Below are 20000 nucleotides of genomic sequence, written 5' to 3'. Positions count from 1 at the left end.
CTGAATTTTGTTGTCGAAAAATGCTTGATTAATACGATAAAGCCCGGCCAACATGATACCGGGTTCAAGAATGTTCAAGTCGCACATATTTAATTAGGTTGTGGTGACTCGGACCAAGATTTTACAAAAATAATTCTTCATATCCGTCACGACGCAAATTCAATGATGATACTATCCCCCTTCGCGCCCAGTCAACAGTGATTGGGCACCGATTAAGGACAGGCACACATATTTCCAATGAGTCCTCGATGCCGCCAATCACGTGGTTAAGTTTTTTTTATTATTATTATATGATCATGTTAATTTTTAAGGAAAATTAGTTTTTTAATAATTAATTAAAGTACGTGGGTACAGGATTTGCTTGGTCAGCATGGCGGTTCGTTATTACCCTACCTGCTAACGACAGCGTTACGAAGGAGAAGGGGGGGGGGGTTAAAATTTCAGAAAAAATCCCTACGTATTTTTGCGACGACCCTCTATAAAAAATGATAAATAAAATTGAGTAGGCTTTCTCTAAATTCAGGAATGCGCAAGTAATGGACGCAATTTGTTTTTTTATGCGCACATGCGATAAAGCCATTTTTTTGGATTTTGCTTTTTGTAAATTCGTGCAATCGAAAATTCTACATAACCGAATTAAAAATATTCGCCCTCCCCCACATAACAGGCAGTGACGAAACAGGACTCACCCTCATTTTTAAGACAGTATTCTACTTTGAAATGCTAAAAAAAAGGTATATTTATGAATTTTTCCTGAGATTATTAATAATGATATTGGTGTAGTGTTTGTTAGGCTTAATAAATGCACCCTTAAAATACATTTAAAATGTTTTTTTCATTTATTTTATACACTTTTTATACGTGAAAACGTCAGTCAAAGTCAACTCCTTAAAAAGTAGGTAGGTCCGCGCTTTTGTAAAACTCGAGAATGGGCGGTCCAAAAAAAAAAGTAACCAGTTTTAGATTCAGCATGACTTCAACAACCGCCTGAACTAGGATTTTTGTTATACACACAAAAGTGACAAAATGGCGGCGGAAAAACGAAGGAAAAGGAACTACGATTATTAAAAAAAATTTTGATAATCCCAGTTCAGCTGCTTGCTGGAGTTATAGTGAATCTAAAACTGTTTTGATTTTTTTGTTTCTGATAGCTCGTTCTCGAGATTTTTACAAAAGTGCGGATCTACCTACTTATATACTGATATACAATTTTCTAGTTGAATTCAAAAATGTTATCTTTTTTTACGTATCTCATTCCATTTACGAGAAACGTTCTATTAATTCCAATTTTAAGCATTAAAAAAAAAAATTAGATATCTGAAGTCCTCGAAACCCGTAGATTCCGAATTATTATGTTTTAGGCTGTTAACTATGAAATTAAAAAAAATCTACTTCTAAATTTTAATCCTAAAGCTTAACAAAGGAACCTTGAGTGTGGGCTACTCTATTGAGATAGCCTATCTGCTTGTTATTTATGATCGTATTCTTATTTCACTTCGGAAAGGATATTTTAAAGCCTTCAGACCATTTAAACGAGCTTCCTGAACCTTTAAAAATATCTACCTGAGTGCCTGCGAAGAATTTCTCTGAGCTTGTTTGACCTAAAGAATTTTTAGTATATACTCAAAGATTCTTTTCGGTAGGATGATTACGAATATGATATTGAAAATGAGCGCAAATTTGATTTTCATGGTGAAATCATCAAAAAACCATAAAAATTATGGTTTTTTGAGTTTATATCAGCTAATCCAAGCATTTTTTTATAGGAATGATTGTTTCCGAGAAATTCGGCAAAATGAAAGTGACAGAAGTCTATAAACCCATGAGGCGTTAAAAAAGGGGTAGGGGTGTGATCTTAGATTATTTCTGTGACCAGTCACAGGGTGCCTTTCCGCCCCCCCATAAGGCGTTGGAAAAGGGATGGGGGTGTGATCTTACATTATTTCTGTGACCAGTCACAGGGTGCCTTCCCGCCCCCACGCGGCTTTGGAAAAGGGACAGGGGTGTGATCTTACATTATTTCTATGACCAGTCATACCCACATGCAGCTTTTTTTTTGGCTTAAAATACTTGGGTGGATGTTCTAATGAAGTACAGAAATCCTAAACTCCATTAGACGGTTCTATATATTGTTAATTAACAGCAAACTGAAAGTAGAAATTATTTTTTAACACGTTTGTTTGAGCTTATTTCTTTTAGTTAAGACATGTTAAAAGAAGTGCGTAGGACAGGATTTTTAGGGCATAAAAAGGTTTAAAAATGACCCTTATGTGAACCCATTGTGAATTATTGTTTACGAGATATATTAATTTGTTAATTAAGGGTAGCGGATTTTAGAAGACGTTTGCATTTTAATTAATTTTCAGTCTATAAAAAATATTTTAATTGAATTTTCGGAAATAGTGAGAAGGGTAACTTCTCCAGTATTCATTGTAAAATAACATCTTTTTAAGTGAGTTGAAATGAAAAGACTCAGTAAATATTATTTTTTAACAATCTAGTTTTTTGGATGTGTTTAGAAATGTTAAGAGGTACAACTGTTTTGCAAGAGTATAAAACTGCATTATAGTGCTTCCTACAAAGTGGTATATTAAAAAATTCAATTTTCGCAAAACAATTTTAAGACTTCATGGGCCAACTAGAAGGGCCGTCAGGATTTTAAATAAGATAATAATATCAGTCACAATTTTGGCAATAATTTTTGTTGATAGTTTAACATTTGTATTAGATAATATTCTTTGTGTGGAATGAAATGCGAGCCCAAGGCAGATTAGAACAGAAAATGCATTTATTTATAGATTCGCGGGACGAGTGTGCGCGTTTTGCACATGAGAAAATGCTGTTTCTGTGCGCGTACATTTAGCAGATTATAAGCAGATTGCCTTTCTGTACATATGATATACTTGAAGTATGGAAAATTACATAGGCCTGGTGTGCATTTGATGGCTGGCCGACTTAAGCTGTGAGAAAATAATTAAAGCTCAAATTTCACGTGTTACTGAATGCTTCATTTATTACGAATATATACTTATCAGTAAAACGCATTCTAAAATTTTGGATTCAACGCAGTGAAAAAGAATACATAAAATTATTGCACTTTAAAATGTTTTGCATTAACTTCAAGTATTTTAAATCTAAATACAATTTAAACATATAAACGTATTCAGTCCAGAAAGCTTCTTTGCGGTTTGCGGGTCTCAAGTTTATGGTCGAATAGTTGAATATTTTTGTCTAATATTTTGCATACGTAATATAAATAATAAATATTTCCTGATCAAAGCTAGTTTTGAGTAAGACGTTTCCTGTTTTGTTTAATAATCGAAAACAAAAATATAATAGCAGTGTCGTTCAGTGTTAGCTGTCTGTGTTCCGCTGCGTGTCTGAATAGAAGCAAGCTTTCTGCATTCCATTCTATGTATTCCATTATTCCTATTAATTACGTACTCATTAGATTCATCGGGACCATCTTACGACAAGTTCTTCTGCAGTTGTGTAATCTGTGACGGACACAATTAACGGACATCCGAAAGCGTCTGCCTCTCCAACAACGTGGTAGGACTAACCTTTCACACGCCCAATTTATGTGGTGCATTCGCTGTTTCTTCATCTGTACACGGATTGTTCTGTTTAAATTGAGCAAGTCGGCGTGGAACAATTTTATGAGTCCGAAACATCAAGTGTGAAGAGAAATCGCCTACATGTGAACGGACTTGGAACTTATTGTCCGAATTGAGGCTGGTTTCCAATATCTGGTTTTTACTACTTAGATCCTTACATTAGAATTAAAAGATAATTCAAATGTACAGCTCGAAGAGGGTACACGTACACGAAGAAAATTTATAGTACACTGAGAGAAATCTAGTTTTAAAACTTTGGGATCATTGTTAGAAATAGGTGACTCTATTTAAGAAAAGTAAAAGAATTTATTTTCACGTTGGGCCATCTGACAAAGGTCAATGTACTAATATTAAGAATGGGAATTAAGTGGTTCAGACTAAACGCTTGTTGGGGTAGAGCATTGTTTCCCAAACTAGTGCCACCGGCAGGGGGAAGCCACCCTGGGCCGGGCAGATAGGCAGGCTTCGATGCAGGCTGCGAGCAGGGGGCTACTTTCCTCGACTTTCGTATACCTTACCATAAATGGCCCTTTCATTGTTATGAAATTACAATAACTGAAATTATAAATACTTAGCTCAATTAAATTTTAATCAGCTGAATGAATTTCGTGATATCATTGAAATAAAATGAAAACAAAGTTCTTGAAAATCGGTTAATATCCGAACTAACAAATGAAATATCTACAAATCTTGTGAATGTAACAAAAATGAGATAACTTTTGAAGTTATTATCCGATTTTCTTCTACCTTGTTTTTAACGTTTATGTTATAATCTAACAAATCTAAGGCAACTTATTAAAATTCTTTTGATTAATACTCAACCGGCTCTAATTCTCTAACAACGAAAAGGTTAGCGAAGCAAGCAATCGAGCACGAAAACCGGCGTCCAGTGTCTCTCTTGGATTCCAGTATTGTGCAAAAAATTGAGGTTGTCATGAGATTTAAGGCTGTTTCATTAACTAAAATCCTAAAGACATGGCTCAATTCAATTATGATTATCTATAATTACCTTTAGATTATCTTATAATTACTTTTAGATTATCTTATTAAAATATTGCGTTCAATAATTCATCAGTTTAGACTGTTCTGGATGAAGCGAAATGAACAGCCGTTGAAGCGTCTTAATTTAGCTTCATTATACCAAATGATATGTTGAAGAACGAAGTATAGCAGTTGCGTGCCTGCTTTAAATTCGCATTTCTTGGTACATAAATCAACTTTAAATCCACCCTGGTGAAAAATGGTCCCTCTGTTTCGGAGTTTATCTCAGTTGCACAAATCGGGAAGGGTTGTACTGAACCTGTAGGCTATAATATTGCGTCCAGAATGCCTTCTCCTCTAAAAACTTATCAATGCAATAAGTTATAATGTACACTGTACAGAACTATGTACATTTGAACATGATAAGGGCATCCTGGTCATATTACTCAAACGAACAAACTGCAAGACATTTATTGTATACATCTTTACGATGAGTTATATTTGGCTTCGGCGTCGTCTACAAGCAATATGCGCAGACATAGCGATAACTTCACTCTTTCTTCGAGTGAAGAACATCCTTGTGAAGGAAGTACCCTCGGTACGTAGCATGTCAGTTTTATATACTACAAAAAGTACGTCTTCTCATAAGGCATGTTATTTTGAATCATTGATTTTTCGATTATGAAGCTCTAAAAGGTTCCAAAGTTTTAACCAGAGCTTCAGTGCATTTTAGTACAACTGTCATCCAAATATCGAACGATTCTCATCTGTAATTCTATTACCGAGGGTACTCCCTTAACGAGTGAGCTCATTTGACTTTAACCGTGTGAATTTGTGCAAATAATACACTACGGCGGAGTGAAATAAGCCTCAACTCTAAAGATCGATTGATATTTTTAGTCGAGAAAATTTAGAGAGTGCATTTTGAAACAAGGTCTACAAGCTAAGAAAAATCATTAAGTTTTAGAAAGAATTTGAATATTCGAGAGAAAAGAAAGTTATCTCAAAATATATCATAGGAAATTTAATATATGTGATTTGGTTGGAGAATCACAGTTAACCATAAATCTTGGCATTGGTATAAGATTACATTTTTCATTCAGTTGTTACAAAAATTATTATTATTATCGGGAAAAATAAGTCACTGCCTTTCATGACGTTTTTATTATGATCTAAAATGCTGATAGATAGAACTAAAGGGATAACTGTAAGACTAGAAGTTAATTAAAATTTTTAATTCATTTTCGTGATTTCAGAGTGTACTTGTGACTTTTTTGTAAATTTCAAACCTAAATTAACTATCCTGAAAAGTTTCTGAAATGCAGATACACTCATAGCTGCAACATATTACATATAGTCTTATTTACGGCGCTGTCAGCAAATAGACTCATATTGTATAGAAACATCGTATTTTTTATCGAAATTTCAGAAAAATGCAAAGTGAACGATTTGTATATTTTCTTTTTTTATAGATTGCGCTGAAGTGTAAAATCGTTCAGTATCATGAAAAACAGATGTGACACGTCCGATAACTTATCGGAGGTAACAAGTATATTTTTATCTCTGCTTTTAAAGCAATACAAGATAATATAAAGAATATGAGAAGTTTACTAAATTTACTTTCATTCCTTCAAATTTTGTTGCACTTGAGTTTGTGTTTGAATAGTTATTCGAACAAAATAATTTCTTATGTCGCCGAAATATACTAATGATAATTTTTTTTCATCAGCTGGTATCTTTGGACGGCCTGCATAGTGGTGTGCCAACAAGAACAACCCCGACGCTTACTCCGACGACGCTACGGAGTATTGAACAGACTTTTCTGGAGCTGACAAGCGAGTCAGCCTCACATAGTAGGGAGGCAGGATTTGTACCACCCCTAGTGGAACCGTCGCAACCTACGCCTGCCCAGACTCAAAACACGATTCATCACGACCACTTAGAAAATCATCACAGCCACAATCAGCCTCAACATCATACAAGACGAAATATGGGGGGCAGAAGGCCTAATAGAACTATAGGTATGTCTCCGGAAGAGGAGGAAAGACGACAAATTCGCAGAGAAAGGAATAAGATGGCAGCGGCTCGATGTCGGAAGAGAAGAATGGACCACACTAATGCCTTGCAGGAAGTAAGTTTCCTCAAGTTGTATTGAATAATTGAAACATATAAAAGTCACCCTTCTAAGAAGTGTTTGGTAAAAATGTAAATAAGTATGCAAAGTATCGAGCATGGAAAGAAAACTCGGGGAATTCTTACAGAAATTCTGGTGAAAATTTATACAATTTCTTATGCTTGCGTCATGGTAAACATATAATTTTTTTTATTGTACCTCGCTTTAGAAATTTTAATAAATACTTATTACGTTAAATAAGCGAAAACTAGCGTAATTATTACCGAAAAGTATCGAATGCTAATAATTATTTTAATTATCTGTTTATCCTAGCTTATTGAGAGATTTTTAGCATGCCCAATGTAACTTGTACAACATTGCGTTCATATAAGATTATAAGGGATGCGAACTTATATAATTTATACCATTTTATACCTACAGTTTGAAGAATTTTATACTATGGTCATGGTTGTTATATCAATACAAGTTTAGCAGGTATTAAAAGAAGAAACTTGATAAATCAAAGGTTTATTATTATTATTATTTATTTTTCTATAAATGAATTTATGGTTTCATTGATACATTCATTATATGAAGCTGCTTCGTCTATAGTAATTTCCGTTATTCTTCTTTTTTTTAAGGGCTCTTCACACTTAGATTGTGTTGCCCACAAGAATTTTGTTAAAAGAAAGTGTATCACAGCGTGCTGACTCTGTAAAGTTATCAATTACTATTAACCCTTCGTTTGCATTTTTTTTCCATCTCCCGTTTACAGACAGGGTCTTTTAAGTCCTATTCAGTTTTTGAACTGTTTCTGGCTTTCAAAAAATTTAGTGAAATTCAGGTTTTTTTAAGTGTCTTCTACAAGTTTCATTTGTTGTTGGTGTCAATCGTTAAAAACTTTTTAAAATAAATACTTGAAATTTGGAAAAAATATAGAAAGAAATCGATACTTGTTAAAAAATTCATAATTTTGCAACAAATACAACTTTTTTAAATCTTTGCAAGATTGGAAATCTTAGACTATGACCTTCGAAAAAAATATATACCTATTGGCGGCGGCTTTAAACAGTTCAATTATTTGAAGAGCTGAAAAATGAGAATATTTTACAGTGCTTCATGCAGGTAATTCTGAGGGGCTGTGCACTGAGTATTCCGGGAGTCAGATAGCCGAATACTGCCGAACTACTTAACGAGACTAACGGACTCCTACAAAGACCGCTGAAGGTACTACTCGGTGATCATTGTGAATATTTCTTATACTACTTAAACATACATCAGACTTTGGGAATTCCTGTCATGACTGAAGAGACGTCACTCGCCACGGACGACTGTCGTTTGTCTCTTTTCGACTAAAATATAAATAAGTGGGAGTGAGCGAGAGAGTAATTCAATAGAGAATAATTTAGAAAGTAATTGTTATTTTTATCATATTTCACTTCATTTTTTCAAGAAGAGAAGTATAATATTATATTCATAATATATTATTAGGTAGAAAAATGCAGACGTTTTATTCATAATAATAGGAAGAAAAATGCAGATATTTCATTTTTAGTTGAATAGAACATGTAATGAAAAAGTGTATAAACACTTTTACACGGTTCCATTGAGATGAATTCAACCCAAAGGTACGAAAACCACGAATGCGTCTCTTGACTTTGTATCTGAGATGTTTTTCATTTTTTCTATAAAATGCACACTTTTTACTGGAGCCGTTTTTGAAAGAAATCCATTTTTAATTTCTAAAAATAAAAATACCCAGTTTTTCTCGAAAACGAAGCAAGATACCAAAAAAAGTTATGATTGTAAAATTTTTCCTTGGAAAAATTTCTACAAAAACAGGGTGGCCACGTGTCAGGGAAATGTCAGGGAAAATAAAGTTTGTCCAGGAAATAATTCGATTCTTAGTTTTTTATTTGTAGTTATTTCTTTAGTCTATATTTATTCAGGTCAGAAAACTCAGCGGCTTTACAATGGGCTCTGAATCGCTTTTGTAAAATCAAACCTTATTTTTAAAAATTACCCCCTGTAATAAAAAAAAGTGTTTAAAAATGACTAGGCTAGATTTTTTTATATTTTTTTTTTGCTTTCCAGTGTGATATAAGCACTTTTGTAAAATCAACCCTTATTTTAAAAAGCAACCCCCTGTGCTGCCAAAACGTATTTAAAAAAGGAAACTATTTAAATGTAAAATACTTACAAAATATTAACACATATTTTTAAAGCATAGCTAAGAAGCAAAATTATCACTGATGCAGATTGATGCCAAAATGGTATACATTAACTGCTGGGATTTTTGTGTTCTTTCTTTATTTTCCAATGCCATATAAATCGCGTTTGTAAAATTAACCCTTCTATAAAATAGAAACACCCTATAATGAAAACACGTATTGAATAATGTCGATATCTACATAGATGGATTATAAAATAGTAACATGGTTTTTTTAATTATAATTATTTCTCATCAAAGTTATTTTTCAGTCTAGGTGTGTTAATTTTTTCATATAGTTATTAAAACTATTTTTAAAGATAAGTTGAAATCATTGAAATCATGTTAAAATCCTAAAAAGCACTTTTGTGAATAGGGATGCTGGAGATCTACATGTATGTTTTAAAATACATTTTGGCTTTTATCTGTGTTTTATCTTTGATCTTTTGTCTATGAGAACCATTTGCCCAAATCACGTTCGAAAAGAAATGCATCCCGTTCTGTAAAAAATTGTCATATAATACCGATAAAATTAAGATTAACTTCACGATAAGGGTAGTTTTTTGGGGTTAATAAAACTTGATCATTTACAGCATTGAGTAGATAAAAAAATCAAGTGAACTATCTACCTGGATAACGTTGAAATTGTATGGGTTTCCCTATTGCAGTTGTCCAGAAATGTACATAGTGTACCACTAATCAAATTAGGGTAGTTTTATGGGGATACTAAACCTTGATTCCTTACAACATTGAGTCGATAAAAAACTCATGCGACCAATCTACCTGGATAAGGTCGAATTTATATGGGTTTCACTAAGGTAGGTGTCCAAAAATGTACATATTCTACTACCAATCAAATTCAGACCAATTTTGCGATAAGGGTATTTTTTTGGGATGCTAGAATTTCATACCTCAGAGCATTGGGTCTGTCGAAAACCCAGGTGACTGTTATACCTGGATAAGTTCGAAATTTTAGAAGTTTTGATAGCAACAGAAGCGAAAAGATTCTCAAAGACCTTCTCATCAAACTAAGTCATATTTCACGTTAGGGGTGGTTTCCTGAGGCAGTTGGAACATAATTCCTAACCATGTTAACCCGCTGGAAAAATCAAGAAACCGAACTAACTTAATAAAATCGAATTTTCACAAGTTCGAATCTTGAATATTTATTAGCGGAAACACCACGACCCTGTATTTGAAGAAGATAATAAATTGGCGACTTGATATTATGTGTCAATTATGTACAAAACGTGAATGTAGATGCTCAGCATTCCTAATCACACGACTGCTTTTTAGGGTTTTAAAATTATTTCAACTCATCTTTAAAAATAGTTTTAATCACTATTTGAAAAAATTATTTTAGAAAAAGTCTTCTCTAAAAAATTTTCAATCATTCTGAAAATTTAGATTGTTCGTTATATGAAAATGGATTATTCTCGTTTAAAATTTGTTGTGCTGAAAATTGTTTAAAGGCATTAAAAGATGCATCGAAAAAGGTCAATTATATTTTTCGAATATACACACAGACTGGAAAATAATTTGGTAAAAGATGTTGCAATTTTAGCTTATACATTATGAGGGTTATTTTTGTAAAGATTAGGGGTAAGAAATAATTATGCTTAAAAGTAACATTTTACTATTTTTTAAGTAAGTTCCATCTATGTAGATAACTACTTTTTTCAATACGTGTTTTTATTACAGGGTGTTGTTTTTTTATATAAGGGTTAATTTTACAAAAACGATTCATATGTCATTGGAAAATAAAGAAAGATTACAAAAATCCTAACCGTTAATGTATACAATTTTTGGCAGTCAGTGCATCAGTTTGTTTTTGTAATAAGTTCCAGTCAGTGAAATTCGTCTAAATGTCAGGGAAAAGTCACGGAAATTGAAATATTCAATCTTGTGGCCACCCTAAAAAGGTTCTCCTTAATTATATTTATTCTCACTTCGTTTCATTGAAAATCTTGATTCTTTTATTTTAAGAGGTAAACATTCGTTTTTACTCTTTTATACCATTGACAAAATCAGAACAGACAACATTCTATTTTTCGAATTATCTGAAGATATTTTTTTATTTTCAAAACGTTATCAGCTATTGATGAAAATTTTCAAATGTTAAAAAACATGTGGCGATGAGCATATTTATAGCTTTTATACTGAAAATAATTATGTCGAGAACAAGAAACAAGAAAAAAGAAATTTTTAATGAGGTAAAGAAATGAAGTTTTTGAAAATAACGAAGTAATATTGAAAATTATAAAGGAGATTTTTTTGTAGCAATTTTTCCAAGTAACAATTTTGTCTTCCTAATTTTTTTTCAAATCTTGCTTCGTTTTCAAAAACACTGGGTATTTCAATTTCTACATTTTCATTTATGAGGGAGTAATGTGATCGTTTAAATTTTCGATCTCTGGTTTTTATCGGATCTTTACGTTTCGGCATTCAAAGAATCCGAAAATCATAAAATTGTGTCGGTGTCTGTCTGTCAAAGTTTCTTGTAGATGGGTATGAGACTTACAAATTATCCAAATTAAATTTTCAATTTCGATAAAAATGAGAAAAGTTATATAATTTTGAACATTTTCAAAATTTTCAAAAAATAGAAAAAGATGTTTTTCTGATAGACTAGGAAATTTCATTTAAATTCTTCAGTAGATGTCAAATATATTAACCCTTCGTGTGTACACTGTGTCTTTAAAGTAACGGTCGAAATTTCGTATTCAAATTTCCCTGCAATATTTTTAATATATTTCAATTTTTGTTAGCATTGGTTTAAAACTTTTGAATTTGGCATTTTGCATTTTTTCAGATTTTTTTAAAGCCTTAAAAATCTCTAATATCAGCCTGTTTCCTAAAAGATCCATTATACACACCATGCCTCAAAAAATATAGTGTGCACACGCAAGGTTAAGAAACTATCTCAGTTAAATTTTTCGATTAGACTAGGGTCTGTCGTCACCTCCACCTTAGCGAGGTCTTCTTCTGGCTTTACCTCCTGGATTATCGTATCTGCTATCTGACTGTTGATACCGTCTCTCTTATCTATTATTTTGGGAGTCATGGAGTCCAAAATCACATTTGCCGTTCGAAGCATGGACTTCCGTTCTCCAATTCTCGCACAGGAGTGCAGTTGGCCACCCCGCTAGCCTCGACTTCCCAAGGACTATACCGCTTCTCGAGAATAAGGAAAGACTCGCTCTTGACCGTAGTAATTAAAATTAGTCCTCTGCGCAGGACACTTATTATTTCTCCCATCAATCACTGTTCATCGCGTTAGCGTACTTAGATTCCGAAATTTCAGTCTTGTTTGTAAACTCAAGGTAGCGAACCACGTGCTCCTCGACGCCCCGCTAATTAACTTGTGTAATAAGGTAGGATCTTCATCCTTTACTTTTATGGTTTGGCCAAGAAATTAAGTCCTGATATATAGATTATATTGATTTTTTAAAAATAATTTACTCCTTGGGAAAATTATACTAACTACTTTATGATTGTGCTTTGTGCTTTGAATATTATGAGTTTGTAAATTGTTTCTAACGGAGTGCCGAGTCAAGAATCATGTTCCTTACTCTTTTATCCGAATTAAATCCCAGAAATGTGCTTTCAGTTTCCCAATGTATTCCCGTAAAATTGTATTAGCAATTTCCCCTTTCCCCTATCGATAATTGAAACTCTAAAATGGCTTTATTTTATATCTTAGAATATTTCAATGTGCTCCCAGTTTTCCGATATTCCCGTAAAATTGTATTAGCAGAGATCTTTACCCCTTTCCCCTATAGATAATTGTAACTCTAGAATAGCTGTTTTTTGATATCACGTCTAGATTTTGTACAATTTATTTTTCTCATATTTTAAAAATTACCATTTTATTACATTTTGTTTCAACGTAACACTTTTGTAATATGAATTAATTATATCAATCCTGGAATAGCTGATTTCAGCTAACGGTAAAAAAGTTAATGAAACGACTCTTAGCTATCTTCAAGTTCATATGTGTGCTTGCGCAGTTTTAGTTTGGGTTTTGCGGTAGTCAGTGTGTTCGATAGTTTTTATCTGATTGTTGATGTTTTAAATTGGTTATTTTGATTTTTTTTGCTCAAAAATGTGTGTGTGTGTGTGTGTGTGTGTGTGTGTGTGTGTGTACATCTGTCATAAGGACAACCGCAGGATTTCGCCGGAAGCGGGTGCTAATCTGAAAAATTGCACTCGCTCCCAGCGAAATCGCGGTAAAATTTCAGCCACATTCACGTCTCACGACCGTGAGATAAGTGGTGACAGTCTGTCACGGAATCAATACGACGATCCGGCAAAAGTTTCGTGTACACGGAGAAAACGGGGTGATCCAAGGACGACCGCCTTCTGCATTTTTCCCGCAAGTGTTTTAGCATATTGTTGACACGCAGGGATGCTTTTCAGGCTATCAACGAGTGAAAGCTTGGCACCTCCAAGAGCGCCGATGATAAGGACGATTAGTTTAACAGAATATTCCGGGTACAATCGTTGCAACACCCTTATAAGGTCTCTATACCTCTCTTTCTTTTCATTCTCCTTGGCTATGATTTTTTTGACAGCTGGTGCCGAAAATTCGATTTTGAACATGGTTCGCTTCTCGAAGTCAAGAAGAACCATGTCTGGCCTCGAGTGTGCAACAGAAACAATTGTCGAGAATATAAAGTTCCATTATATGCTGCACTTCCCATTCTGGACAATTAACTCGATTTCCCTAGGAGCATTTAGGGGAGCGATATTAAGGTTAATGCCGTAAGAGTGACAGAGATGGTAATAAAGCACTTTTAGTGCCACATCGTGCTTTTGGATGTAGGTCGTTCCCGCATGAGTTGGACAACTAGATAGTATGTGAGCTAAATGCTCGGGGTGTGCATGGAACGCCCTGCAGCTGTCATCGGGATTTGGTTCAAAATGTGGCGACGGTATGTTAAGGTGGAAATGACACCGTCTTGGCATGCCAAAATGAAAATCTCCGTACCAGACTTCAATCCGGGCGATTTAAGGAAAGCAAATGTTAGCTCACAAGCTATTGACTGATCCTCCACATTTCTGTGGTAGATACCGTGCATCCTCTTATCGAGGAGCTGTTCAAGAAAGTTTTTCTCTTGTGCTTTCTTAATCCGGGCTTTCAGGATTGAGTACTTCAGACAGATAAGATTTGATGCATTTTGCTCACCCCTAATACTGAAGTTAAGCCCGAGTGTTTCAGCAGCCTTCTTCGCTGCTTTGTACAGAAACGCTCCTTTGCCCTTTTCTTCGTGATTCCTGACCATTTTAAAAAGAGGGTCTCTTCCATTTGCAACTCTATGTGCTGTACCCAGAATAATTCTGTTGTGAAGACATTCAAGACTCAATATTCCGCGACCACCTTGACGGCGTGAGATGTACAGTGGCGGAACGGAAGACTTAAGATGCATACTTTTGTTTATGTGCATAACCTTTCTTGTCCCGATTTCAAGCGATCTGAGCTCGTTCTTTGTCCATGGAACTACTCCAAATGAATAGAGTACTACCGGGACGATAAGCGTGGTCGTTGCAGATACTTTGTTCCTCGCCGACAGTTCGGAAGACCAAATTTGCCGGATGAGACGTTTGTATCTGCTTCGGAGAGTATTATTTGTAGATGTCACATCCTGAATGCGGCTTTGTGGCACGCCCAGGTATGTTTAAGTCTCCCCAGCGCAAAAGACATGATAAGTCTATCGGAGGTCGAATCGAAAGCTTTCCGATAATCAATCCAGGCCATCGATAGGTCACGCTGATAGAATGCCTCGTTGTTCATACATTTCTTGCCTATTTTCGGCACGAGTATTGTGCGCGCTTCCATCAACCACTCCGGAATCCGCTCTTCCGACTTTAAATATGAGGTGAAAATACGGGCCAAATGCTGATGGGTTGAAGGACACTTCTTCCACCCGAAGTTTTTGATATAATCTGGTCCCGGTGCGGAATAGTTCTTCATCCCTCTTAATACTTTTTCCACCTCCTCGGTAGTGCTAGGTGGGCATTCTTCGTCAGGTGTTATGAGAGCATCACACAGCTCCTTGAAGCTATTTATATTTTCTGAGTCTTCATCCAGTCTATGCTGCACTTTGTAGACTTATCTCCAAACTACTTCTCCTCCTCTGGTTTGGGCGGGTGGTCGGCAGTAACTGGAGGGTCTTGGAAGAGTCGAGATGGGTCAGAGAAAAACGGTTGATTTTCTCTGACCCACCTCTCCCTCCGCTCTAGACTTTTCTTAGCGTCAGATAGTATCCGTATTCTCTCAACAATATGCTACCTGATGGTCAGCAGCTTTGACTTGTTAAGTGTGTGATAACGGGTCCGGAGTTCGCGCGCGAACTTTCTAACCTTTGCGGTAAAATTCCTGCCAGATGTGATGTAGTCAATCACATACTGAATTTGGGATGCGTACTGTCTTGTCCAGCCTATCTTTATGGCAAGTTGATGCATTCGTCTTTTGGTCTTATGATCAACCGTTGGTTTCGTTTTACAGTTCGCATCGGCCAAAGCTCTCGCTGCATTATACACAAAATAATTGATAGCCCAGAGGTCGGATTCTTTGGAAAAATGTCCACGAAGCTCGTCATCCATTTCAGCCAGATCTTCAGGCTTGAGAGAAACCTTGGTGTTGATGTTTCTCCGGGTCATAAAGCATCGCTTTTCCTCTATTGGATGCCTGCCCGCGGTTGGTCTTAGTGTCGTCTGCAGCGAAAAGTGCGATAGCTCCGGGTGTTTTTCGCACCACAGAGTGTGCAGCCGTGCCATGTAACCCCGTTCAGGGGCCACACTCTCATCGTAGCACTCTAGCAAGTCGTGATTTAGTCGCTCCGTCCACTTAAAGGTCCCGAGATTCCGCCGATCCATCGCATTGAATCCATTTTCATTGGCTCCCTCAGCTCTAGAGTGGTCGGCATTGTTGGCCGATCCATTGTCGGGAAGCTCTGTGCGTTCTGTTGTTTTGAACCGCACTTACTACAACTATGTTTAGTTTTGTCATTGTTGTTCCCACGAAAATCTAGGCAAAGGGGTTCGTCCATCCTTGTAGAGCCCCGCATATTGGGATAAGGCTGCGTACTCTAAGAGGTCGCCCGGTATCCGAGAGTCACCGTTCTAGACACCTCACCCAGGTGCCATTCAGCTTTCGGCACGATTTTCACACATCCGCTTGGGGGTTAATTCCTTCGGGAACACCCCTAGACAATTATCCGCGATTGCCTATTCATTTTTGTAACCATATTCAGAAGAAACCCTTGGTACAGGGACCCTCTATCCGCAACCCAAGGACGCGTTCGATGGCTTTGTAAAAGTGATATGTGAAAGTGTGTCATCAGAAGTAACAATATATCAAATAAAGCTAAAATGGCAATACATAATTCTATATTTGTACCGACTGTACTATACGGTAGCGTGACATGGACTTATCAAGAAAAAGATAAGAGTAAAATTAACGCAATTGACATGAGATTCATGCGCATAATATGTAGGAAAACTCTGATGGACAAAGTAAGTAACGAGATAATTCTAAAAGAATGCGGTGCAGAAGAGACGCTAATAGACACATGGGAAAGAAATCGGTTAAGATGGTTCGGATAGGTTGAGAGAATGTTAAATGAGCGGCTAACGAAACAAGTGTATCATGGTAAAGTAAATGGCAGCATGTCCAGAGGTAAACCGCGGAAATAATGGTTAGAATGTGTGAATGAGACCCTAATTAGAAGAGACATAAGAATTCACAGAAACACGAGAGCCTGCAGGAAAAAATGCATGGACATAAAAGAAGCTAGAGAAGTATGCCAGGACAGGACAGTATGGCGGAAAATAGTTAATAAAAAGAGTGTCAGTAGAGTAAATGACGCCTGAAACAAAAGACCTTGGCCACTAATGGACCCAAATGGAACCTTACATAACGACTTTGTGAGGATCTTATCTTGGGGTGATTGCTAGAGAGATTGATCAGCAACCTGGGTCGGAGCAGTGTTGCTGAACGAACGTGTTATTTACATAAATAACACGAGAATTCTGGATCAATCTGAAAATTCTCTGTCCCTTTCCACATTACTTCTTTCCCCACCGAGTGAGTCACGCCTACCCCAAAAAGGAAATGGCTTTATGGTGTAATAATAACACTTAGATTTCTTGCCTGAAAACCTTAGTGCTGTATCAGATGAACATAGTGAAAGGTTTCACCAAGACCTGCTGTATATAGAGAGACGCTACAATGGAAAAAGGTCTAAAGGAATGGTTGCTGATTTTTGTTGGTCTATTCGACGTGAAACTCCAATTGATCATATGAAAGACATTCTAATGTTTATTCTGCTTAAACTGTTGCACTTTATAACCTGTTTGTAATTATTATCATTATAACATTATAAATATTTCATTTCAACTTCTTTGTTTAAAAATAGCATTCAAAGAAAAAAATAAACATTACATGAAAATTATATGTGTTACATATTTTCTTTTGTTGATTTCTATTCATGGACTCTAAGTATTATATTTTCATCCATCAAAATATGAAGGAGAGAAAAAAATATATTTTTTGCAGACCAGTGTAATTAAAATTAGCTCATTAGCCTAAAAATTTAATTCTTATCGGGGTTGACGCAATTCTTGGAAGGGATGGCCCCAATTATTAGTACCCCAGTCATATGAAGATGAAATGGTTTATAAACATTGTTTATCAATTATTTTTTATTAATAAACAAATAGTATGGCTTAAACCACTTAATTATCAGCGTCTATCTAGTGCAAATTCAGAGGTTGTGATCCTCAGTTTCTTTTGACTGCTTCAGCAGAATTAGTAGAATCGTTTTTTTTTTCGAAAATTGATTTTCATTTTTGTTAGTGTCTTTAGCTTTTAACTGCCTTTTTCTAGAAACTCCTTTAGCAGAATCAATAAGATCGCTAATATTTAAAGATTGATTTTTTTTAGCTCATAGTCTTTTTGGATTCTAACTTTTTCTGAAATTCCATTTCGCCGTTTTCTTTTTTGCTTTTTAGCTTCCTTAGTCTTAGATTTATTTATATTTTCAATTTATTTTCTCTGATTATTAATCTCTGGAAGTCTGCGATGTTAAAGCATAGCCTTTTGCCTGCCTTTTCGTTTTGAGGTTGGAGAAAAACGCAAATAATCATGCATATTTCCGTCTTTTACACATTTTAAAGCAATTTCTTGTACGTGTTAGTAATTTTGTCGGACGGACTAGTTGTGAGTGATACATTAGGCTGATTTGTGGTTAAGTCTACATCGCTAAGTTGCGAATTTACTCTTATTTCTGAATAACACAGATCACTAAACATAATTACTTACTTAATTCTTTTAAGTACAGCTCCAGTAATTTAATTAAAAATATTGTTTTTACCTTTCATTCGGTCTGTCGTTATGAATTTTACGAAACAACAAACGAACATAACCATACTTTTTCCGATTGCCAAAAATAGAAATCATTACAAGTACATACAACGCTATTCTTGGCAGGGGGAGCCAAGAATTGCATACAGTGCTTTAGATAGAAATTTCATTGGCACCCCCTATTATTTATTAAATAAATTATAGTTAAATCTTAGTTATTTTTTATCAACATAATTATAATAATAATTATATATAATTATTAATATATAATTATAATTATAATAATATAACGTTGCTATGGGTAAATTGAAAACTGCAATTATCTCAAGATTTTCTTTAGCTATAGTAACCTGAAAATTCTTGGCAGCCTGGAAACAAGGCTGAATTTTGTAATTTCAGAACACATGAGTTATTGTTTAGCATAAGATGAATACATATTGTTACGCAAAAATATCTGCTCTATAAAAAAAAAGAATTTGCTATTTATCTCTATTCTCGTATTATTTGAAAAAATCTATATAAGGGTGCCAACAATTGGGGGTGCCAAGAATTGGTGCTCTTACCTTGTATGCTTTTCAAAAATTTGAAAATTTTTGGAAAAAGGAAAAAAAAGTGTATACGTTAAGAAATATGAATCTAAATTTCTACTAATAGAAATAAAATATATATATTTAGAAATTATTCTCATAAAATTTCTTAATTTTATCATTTTCAAATATATGCATTTTTTTATTGTACTTACATACCAGGCTCGTGGTACTCTGAAATGAAAGTGACGGAAATGTCAACCACGGTCGAGGGCGGCGCTGGCTGTACTTTTAGGCCGGAAAAAATTCAAATGCATGGGGGAAAGTGTCATAGTTGTGAAATTTGGTGCTTTTTTAATTATAAAAACGAAATGTTTGAATTTTTTTTTATTTTGCTTTTTGAATTAAGTTTGAAGGTTTTAAGACTGAAAACGTATCAAGGTTTTTTTATGATGATTATGATAGATTTCCGAATAATGAAATTTCCAACTAATGAATTTCTCGAATAGTAAAATTCCCGACTAATAAAATTACCAAATTTGAAATTTCCCGAAAAATAAAATTCTCGAAAGAAAATTGACGAATTATAAAATGTTCAAACTAAAAAATTTCCGAATTTAAACAATTAAAATTTGCTTATAAATATTATTCATTTAACGAAAAGGCAGTTAAATATTTTGTATTATAAGAAAAGTATTTTCAATGTTTAAAGTTTCTAAAATTATTGCTTGAATTTAAAATAACAATAATTTAAAAAAATATGTTTCTGAATAAAACTGTTTTCAATCATTGTTATTTTGTATTTAAACAATAATTTTAGAAATATTTTCCATAGAAATATTTGGTTGTTGCATTTTTAATACAATATTACTTATCTAATGTTTTCAAATTTTATATAAATATAGTTTTCCTAATTCTAGTATTTATTGGTTGAATATTCTGTATTTTTATTTATTCTGTATTTATAATTAATTAATTATTGTTCACAAATACAATTTTTCATTCTAAAATTTATCAATATTTATTTATTCTATAAATCCTATTCTTAAATGTTGAGAGAATTGAACAAGTTGATAAGTTCGTATACCTTGGTAGCTTATTTACTAGGGACGGGAAGAAAAATGAGGAATTAGATAGACGAATAAATGAAGGTAAGAAGGTTATTGGTAGAGCAGGTCCCCTTATC

The 20000-nt window shown here is 34.5% G+C and overlaps 1 protein-coding gene across 4 annotated transcripts in view; it reads left to right on the top strand.

Annotated features, from left to right (window-relative positions):
* The window catches only part of LOC117172499 (transcription factor kayak), a 141703-nt gene that overhangs the window by 114002 nt on the left and 7701 nt on the right, over positions 1–20000 (top strand). For 3 of the 4 annotated variants that reach the window (XM_033360499.1, XM_033360498.1, XM_033360500.1), the window contains exon 2: positions 6328–6729. In XM_033360499.1, coding sequence (XP_033216390.1) covers positions 6328–6729 — 402 coding nt within the window. Of the gene's footprint in view, positions 1–6069; positions 6141–6327; positions 6730–20000 lie in introns of those variants that run through there. The other variant, XM_033360501.1, reaches the window with a different exon arrangement.

This window comes from Belonocnema kinseyi, chromosome 5 (genome assembly GCF_010883055.1).
Source record: "Belonocnema kinseyi isolate 2016_QV_RU_SX_M_011 chromosome 5, B_treatae_v1, whole genome shotgun sequence".
In the NCBI taxonomy this organism is placed as follows: domain Eukaryota; kingdom Metazoa; phylum Arthropoda; class Insecta; order Hymenoptera; family Cynipidae; genus Belonocnema; species Belonocnema kinseyi.
Note: the sequence above shows the minus strand (reverse complement) of the source record. Positions and strands in the feature narration are given on the sequence as shown.